This window comes from Cornus florida, unplaced genomic scaffold (genome assembly GCF_030987335.1).
Source record: "Cornus florida cultivar Cherokee Brave unplaced genomic scaffold, ASM3098733v1 CherokeeBrave_3.0.0_Hap2_Chr03, whole genome shotgun sequence".
In the NCBI taxonomy this organism is placed as follows: Eukaryota; Viridiplantae; Streptophyta; class Magnoliopsida; order Cornales; family Cornaceae; genus Cornus; species Cornus florida.
The window spans coordinates 17,596,771-17,604,953 of record NW_026775573.1 but is presented as its reverse complement, the minus strand read 5'-3'; the positions used below and the strand labels follow the sequence as shown (position 1 = coordinate 17,604,953).

Here is an 8,183-nt window from a genome sequence, read left to right as displayed (position 1 = left end):
ATATCTTGCAAATTGCACAAGACTTGACATAATTTTTTCAGTCAATTTATTAGTAAGGTACAATTCTGCACCAACCTGCAGACATTGGAATGAAATCAAACACATATTACGATACCTTCGTGGCACAACTGATATGTGATTGTTTTATTCAAAAGCACCAAGTTCTCAATTAGTTGGATATGTAGATGCCGGCTATCTCTCTGACCCACATAAAGCTTATTCACAAACAGGATATGTGTTTACCTGTGGCGGCACTGCTATATCATGGCGATCTATGAAATAGACAATGATTGCCACTTCTTCAAATCATTATGAGATATTCGCAAATCATGAGGCAAGCAGAGAATGTATTTGTTTGAGATCAATGATCTAACATATTCGAACAACATGTGGTCTCTCATCAATAAAAGATAGCCCAACAGTATTATATGAAGATAATGAGGCATGCATTGCACAGATGAAAGAAAGGTATATTAAAAGTGACAGGACCAAGCACATTTCACCAAAATTCTTTTTTGTACATGAACTCCAAAAAAAAGGGTGATATTGATATTCAGAAGATACGTTCATATGAAAATCTAGCAGATCTAATCACTAAAACGCTTCCAACTACAATATTCAAGAAGTTAGTGCACAACATTGAAATGCGTCAACTAAAGGATCTTTAAGGATGAACTAATGCAACAATAAGGGAGAGCAATTGATCGAAGAGGTATTGGCATACTGTACTCTTTTTCTTTCGTCCAAGTTTTGTCCTACTGGGTTTTCCTGGCAAGATTTTAATGAGACAGTTTTAATCTATGCAATACTATTTTCAGATACACAAGAATACTGTACTATTTTTCCTTCGCTAGGGTTTTGTCCCACTGGGTTTTCCTTAACAAGGTTTTAATGAGGCATATTCTTAGTGTAGTATTGTGGATCTCAAGGGGGAATGATATATATATCTATGTTTGTGTATGACCCACAATAATTTAAGTCATCCAGGATGAAACCCTTGGCTTGAAGAGGAAGATTACAACTAAAGCTTACAGTAGAAGCTTCATATTAAGGCTTACAGTGGAAGCTTCATTTTGAATCTTACAGAGAAAACCTCATTATGAGCCTATAAATAGGCATATATGTATTGATTTGAAAAACTATTGAATTTCTTGTTTTCTTCGTCTCTTTTAATGCTAGTGTGTGTGTATATATTATAATTCAATCGCTTGAAAAAAAAAAAAAAAATTTATAAGTCTCATCTCAACTAATTTTTCTAACCTGAGTCATGTTGAATATCAAATCATGGGTCCAATGGGTCCCACAGTCCCCCTATCTTTAAATAAAGTGGGACCCAACTTGGGTCACACTTATTTTTATGATGTTGATTGCTGATCAGAGAGGGTCCGAGGATATGGGTGGAATTGTTGGCTTAAAATGAGCAATTTTTCCTTGTTGACACACACTCTCTCTCTCTCCTCAAAACTCTTTTTTCTCAACTTTTCCACCTCTTCTGTCCTGTCTTCAAGCGGAACAGCATAGAAATAATTAGCAAGAATGGAAGAAGAAGTACTGAGCAGGTCTTTGATTCTTGAAGAAAAATCTGAAATTAATGGTTGCTCCGCCACCACACCGGTGGTTCTCCTCAGCATCTTTGTGGCTGCCTCCGGTTCCTTCACTTTTGGGTGTGCTGTAAGTACCTAGTGGCATTTAATTACGCATATACAGTATTATTGAGTTTAGTTTACTATCTTAATTATATATATATATATATAGGAATACTCAGTTCCTATGGGTTTGAACTTGTTGTGAGTGGGATTTAGTAAAACACAACCAAACAACCCATGCAGGTTGGTAGAAATTAGAATTATCTATTTGTTAGACAAAAATAAATATACTGTAAATAGCATAAATTGACCAATAATAGAGTAAAAAAGTAACAAAAAATAAAAAAATAAAAATTGATAGAGTAAATAATTTTTCCCGATATTATTTAATGTGAAAAAGGATAATTATTAAAAAAAAAATATAATAATAATAATTATATTTAACGGTCACCACATTTGGTATAGAAAAATATTTATATTTATTTATTAGTAAGTAGGACTCATCATGCTCATGTGAGCAACCAACGGCTCTAGTAATATACATAGAGTTTGTATTTTTGAGAAAAAGGAAAACATCTGAGTCATGTACATGGGGCTGCAACTCCAGCATGTTAATCCAAGCGTAACTCGAAATTTTTTTGTGCTCGAGCAGTGTTATTTCAATTCGGTCTGGCCTTGGACTAAAAAAGAACACAATTCAGTCCCGGTTTCATGTGTATGGTAACCAAAACCCTACTTGTGAACGTTATGAATATGCTAATTCGAGGAACCCTACTTGTGAACGTTATTAGATGTAATACATAAATATTTGTATTACTTGAAAACGGTGTTATATTGTCATACAACAAGAAAAACATTTTGAAAATTAGTTCTGTTGATACTTAATAGTTACTAAACACAAACTGTTGTGTGAAATTGTTCTTACTCTTACCTTGAAAAAAACAAAACAAAAAGAAATGTTCTGTTTTTATTTATTTTTCATTTTTGGTAGTAAGTCACACGAGCACACTCCATTTTTTTTCCTTTTTTTTTACACACCATTTGACTCTGTGACTTGAATGCTCAACCTTTTAAATTTGTTCCATTTGCTCCCTTTTTTTTTTTCTTTTTTTTTTTTTCCCTCTTGTTTACTTACACCAAAAAGGAAAAAAGAAATAGAAAACAAAAGAGCCCATCAAATTGAATAACCTAATTAACAATTAATGATTTTATATGTTCATGGAGTTGGCACCGGTTGTTTGATCAGTTAAAATCTAACTAGTCAGTGGTTTATGTTTGCTTTGTAGGTTGGATATTCATCTCCTGCAGAGTCTGGTATCATGAATGACCTAGGCCTCTCTACTGCAGAGGTAACTAATCATTTACTCTTTCTTATGTTGTGACAAATATTGCAAGCCAAAGAACACAATAAAGAAATCAACAGAAAAGTAAACACAACACACAAGATTTACGTGGTTCGGCATGGTGCCTTAGTCCATGGCGAAGATTCGATAAAAGATTTCAATATGCGGAAATGATTACAAGTTTCAGCACCCAAACCTCCTCTCTTTCTAACACTCTCCAACTGCGGCTATCAGTGTTCTCCCACAACAAACCCCAAATTCTAAACACCCTTATATACTAGGCTACAAAATAGTTCTAGAACCGGTCCCACGACCCACAAGATAAAACCTCTTTTCGGGTTGAAACCGGGTGCAGCACGACCAGTCTTATGGTACTTGTGAGAATGGTTTTGTCTGTGAAGTTTGTGACCATACATTGTTTCAGGACAGTGAGCTAGTTTTTTTTTTTTTCAGTAAGTGTGAGCTAGCTATCGCATTGCCGAATTTGGATTAAAAAAAATGTCATTTGTGAGGAAAAAATTTCATTACCCTTCCCTTGCCAAGGTGAGATGAGCCCATGAAATACAATGTGACACACTTGAGCTGAACATTGTAACCTTATAAACAGCAGACCCGTAATTTAACTAAAACTTAATTTAAATTTCAATTGATAGGAATCAAAGGGGCTACAGAATTATTCATTTATTATTATTATTATTTAAGGCTTTGGAACAAAACTATTACACTGGAGTGTGCCATTTCCGTGTTAAGGTGAATTTATTAAAAGTTCAAGCTCTATTTATCAATACTACTTGAATTGCATAATTGTACATAGCCAATTGATATTGAAGACACTCAGTTGAGACAATGGAGTCGAGCAGCTCATTAGATTGTTTCCAGTCAATAGGAATTAAATGCTTTTCTGTTTGATTGATCTTGTTTATTCTTCTTCCTCTTTGTGCAGTACTCGGTCTTCGGTTCAGCACTGACAATGGGAGGAATGTTAGGTGCAGTAATAAGTGGAAAAGTCGCGGATCTCATTGGCCGGAGAGGTGTAAGTTTTTCTTTTTTTCTTTTTCCTCCTACCCTTGAGATGTTTCTCAGCATAGAATAAATTCTTGTTCCAACTACCATACCAATTCTTGAATTTTGGCTGATCTTATATTACAGGCTATGTGGTTCTTGCAAATGTTTTGCATCGTGGGGTGGCTTTCAATAATTTTTGCGAAGGTTTATTACCCTTGTTTCCTTCCCACAACCATAATTTAGTTCATTTATACTTCATTCAACACTCAACAGCCAAGAGCAACTATTCATACTGCAAATGTTATATGTTTTCACGAATCTTAGCAATAAAGGGGCTTTTAAGGTGTCCATAAAGCAACTTCACAAGAATTGGCTTCCCAAGAAATCAAGTGCGTTTTACGAAAAACGTCTAAATGAACTAATTTTTGTTTTGTTCAACTTACATGCTGGAATCACTCTTCAACTTGATTTTCATTTTAAAAGATGACAGAAATAGAAAATACCAGCATTATACATAACTTTTTTATTAAGATGCTTGAGAAAGATGTTAAAATTGTATCATTTTTACTGTTCATAAGACCATCAATCCTCCTCCCCCCCAACACACACACACACACACACAAAAAGGAAGAAGACGAAGAAGAAAATGAGTAACAGATGAGTAAATCTAGACAAAGTCAATAGAAATATGCTTTTCAATTTTTTGGATGGCATGATTGATATTAATTGTTCAGTGTTTGTCAAAAGGGAGCTTGGTGGCTTGACATTGGAAGACTATCATTGGGAGTTGGAATTGGGATTAATTATTATGTGGTAAGTGTTGCAGATTATTGATTTCTTTGTCCATGTATCAGCATAATCTGGCTTACATTCCCCCATGGCCAAACAGGCAGGCATATATATAGCAGAAGTTACACCTAAGAAAATTAGAGGAGGATGTACATCATTTAATCAGGTAAAGCAAAATTAACATAGATGAAAATTATCATAAATTTGGATTAAAGAATCGACTCATCTGTTATTTGATTCTACAGCTATCAAAATCTTTTGGCATGTCACTGATGTTTTTCATTGGAAATGTCATTACTTGGCGCTTCTTGGCTTTAATAGGTACCTTGCTTTACTTTTGTATTGTTTAGTACGGTATGAGGGTAGTTTCATTAATATGAGCTTGCATTTCTGGTTTCAATTTTAGGAATTGTACCATGTCTGGTACAAGTTGTTGGATTGTTCTTCATACCCGAGTCTCCAAGATGGTTGGTGAGTTCGATTCAAAATATAATCTTGTTATTTAGTTGGTGTTACATGGATTGTTTTTAGTCCAAAAGAGTGAAGTAAAACAGAAAAGAAAAATGGAGTGCTCAAATTTTTGTTAAAAAGAAAAAATTTTAAAGCTTTGTAAATGACTCATAATTTAAAAGTGCTCTTAGTGGAATTCTTAGTTTGAACATTAATCGTTATACATGCGCGCGTTTTTCTTCTTCTTTTGAACCAAAGCATGTTAAAACAATGAAACCTAACTTAACAAAACAATTTCAGACATATCATTTTTCTAGTTTACTATTTGAGCTAATTCGGCAAAACACATAAAAAGAAACATATCTTTGAATGCTAAACTGATGAGTGCAATTTGTTTGCAGGCAAAGATTGGTAAAGAAAAAGAGTCAGAAGCGACTTTGCAACGTCTGAGGGGGGAAAAATGTGATATTTCTCAAGAAGCAGCTGGAATAAAGGCAACATTTGAACTTCACATGTTAATTCAAAATTCACTGTCTAGAAGAAGAAAATTTATGCTTTCCGTTTTTTACTTTTCCCTATTTCCAAGAACAACAGAGATAAACAATACAAGTCATTGTTGTTTTACAGGAGTATACAGAAATTCTTCAAGGACTCTCACAATCCAGAATTTTAGACTTGTTTGAGCGAAGATATGCTCACTCACTCATTGTAAGCCTCAACATTAATCCAAATTAATTGTGGCTTGTTAGTTGTTACCATTCCCACAACTTCTCTGACCCTTAATGAATACAACAAATTGCACAAGGTTGGAGTCGGGATAATGTTACTGGTACAATTTGGTGGGAGCAGTCCAACTGCATTTTATGCAAGTGCTATTTTTGAAGCTGCTGGTAAATTAAATATCTTTAGTAATGTCATTAAGTAAGTATATTAATGATCTTTAGTAATGTCTGAACCTATATCTCATGTATGGTAGGTTGCTCAGCTATTGTTGGCACTACAGCAATGGCTACTATTCAGGTTATTCTTTAACTTTTTGAAGTGTAATTTGAATTTGGGATTTTGTTTGGGGCACTTTTTAGATGATGTTAATATTCTTTTGCAGGTTCCATTTGCCATTTTGGGTGTACTCTCAATGGATAAATTTGGACGACGACCACTTCTGATGGTTAGAGCTTGGAAGAGAAAAATTTTCCTTTTCTTTTTAAGTTTTTGGTATTTTAATATAGTTAATAGATGAGCCAGCAGTGAAGTCTTTGTAGGTTTCTGCAGCAGGAGCATGTGTGGGAACCTTTCTCGCGGGACTTGCATTCCTCTTGCAGGTTTACCACCACCAGGAACTCTATATCTTTATATTTCTATGTTCAAAGATAATTATCTCCTAAAACATTGATTTACCCCCACCAGGATTTTCATCAACAGGAGGAGCTCACTGCCATATTGATTCTGAGTGGCTTACTGGTACCATGTCTAATCAAATGATAGTTCTATTCTCTCTTTCCACATATATGAAATCCGAAAAATTCTTTTTGAAGATTTTGGTTTTATGTTTACGTTCCCTTTGCCTAGCAAAAAAAATGTTTTTCACTTTTTCTCACATTCCCACACAACCTCCCATGAAAATAATAATGTTGGGGGTCTAAATGAGTGTACGCAATGCTCTGTGCAAATTTTGTAAAACTCTGAATGACGATAGCTACTCCCATAGCCGTTAATTTTTTTGAACCATGTCGAATTTAAAGAAAAATAGCCCAAAGCTTGTTAGTCAATTATTTTCTTTTCGGTTTGACTTGGCCAAATTATAACACATTGACGATGAAGCAAATTGAGATGTGTGTATGTGCATATGTCTCCTGATTCTGCAACAAGGTGTTTTCTGCTGCTTATTCAATGGGTCTGGGTGGTACACCATGGGCTATCATGTCAGAGGTAGTTTGTCTTCGTTGGCCTGAACTCAATTTTTTATTTATTTTTATTTTTATAGAATTGCTAACCAGAGTTTAATAAGGCAACAAAGTATAGATATAGCTTAAATGTGTGTTTCTATTTCAGATATTTCCTATAAGCATAAAGGGTTCAGCTGGAAGCTTGGTGACTTTCGTCAACTGGTTCGGTTATTGGATTGTTTCCTACACTTTTAACTTCATATTTGAATGGAGCTCAGCAGGTGATGCCTCTCCTTCTCTGTGTGTGTGTGTGTGTTTGTGTGTGTATTTTACATGGTACTAATAAGGCCAAACTGGTTTAGGAGTATTCTTCATGTATGCAACCATTTGCGGTTTACTTGTTCTATTTGTTGCAAGAGTGGTGCCAGAGACAAAGGGAAGAACATTGGAAGAAATACAAGCATCCATGATTGATATAATCCAATGAGATCCAGTTACGAAAACTAAACAAATCTTATAATGTTTCCATTTTTTTGTGATTTCCATGATAAACCTACTTGGGCATCCAAATATTACCACTAAAAATGTCCCATTTAATATCAATAATGTGCTACTTTTAGTGGTGGAATTTTCAGATGATTAAGTAGTTACACTGAACATGCCTAGGAATAACATAGTTTTTGTTAAGCGTATTGTAGCAAATGGCCATCCAGATTTTGCTAGATAAATTAAGTTAAATGCTCAAAATCTCCACATCCCTTACAGATGAATATAATTCTTGTCCATAGAGTTTACTTTTCTTACAAGTATGTATTAAATATGTTATCATTTTGAGAGCTATGCTAAGTGAGTTGAGCAAAACAATCTACTATGACTCTATTTCAGATTCACACCTACTCCACTTGCTATGGCACGCACACTAACCAACCCTACTCTACCCACTTCACTCTACCAAGAACTAATTGTTGAACGTCCATTATAGCTCTGCGGACAATTTGTCTTCTTCGTAGTGCGATTGAATCATCCTTTCAAAAGATATAGAATGTAAAAAGTTTTGTTCTGCTCTGATTAAACTTTGTAATTTGAAGTAGGCTATGAAGATTGTGCTCTTTAAAAGATTAAAA

At 34.6% G+C, this 8,183-nt stretch overlaps 1 protein-coding gene across 1 annotated transcript; it reads left to right on the top strand.

Annotated features, from left to right (window-relative positions):
- The first annotated feature begins 1,444 nt into the window (after positions 1 to 1,444).
- On the top strand, positions 1,445 to 7,752 carry LOC132299750 (sugar transporter ERD6-like 5). Its single transcript, XM_059796547.1, has 18 exons — positions 1,445 to 1,671; positions 2,873 to 2,935; positions 3,873 to 3,962; positions 4,079 to 4,138; positions 4,682 to 4,747; positions 4,824 to 4,889; positions 4,969 to 5,044; positions 5,130 to 5,194; positions 5,575 to 5,667; positions 5,801 to 5,881; positions 5,979 to 6,063; positions 6,150 to 6,193; positions 6,279 to 6,341; positions 6,436 to 6,495; positions 6,581 to 6,634; positions 7,043 to 7,102; positions 7,226 to 7,340; positions 7,422 to 7,752. Exons 1-18 carry the CDS (start codon positions 1,537 to 1,539, stop codon positions 7,544 to 7,546), a joined length of 1,401 nt encoding a protein of 466 aa, XP_059652530.1. The 5' UTR covers positions 1,445 to 1,536; the 3' UTR covers positions 7,547 to 7,752.
- Positions 7,753 to 8,183: the final 431 nt, after the last annotated feature.

What these genes read in the sequence shown, in the direction of transcription:
- LOC132299750 (XM_059796547.1), top strand. Translation starts at nt 1,537, where the DNA reads ATGGAAGAAGAAGTACTGAGCAGGTCTTTGATTCTTGAAGAAAAATCT. An exon ending in TTTCAATAATTTTTGCGAAG is followed by an intron (nt 4,139 to 4,681) that starts GTTTATTACCCT and finishes GTTTGTCAAAAG; the next exon opens with GGAGCTTGGTGGCTTGACAT. An exon ending in TTGGGATTAATTATTATGTG is followed by an intron (nt 4,748 to 4,823) that starts GTAAGTGTTGCA and finishes ATGGCCAAACAG; the next exon opens with GCAGGCATATATATAGCAGA.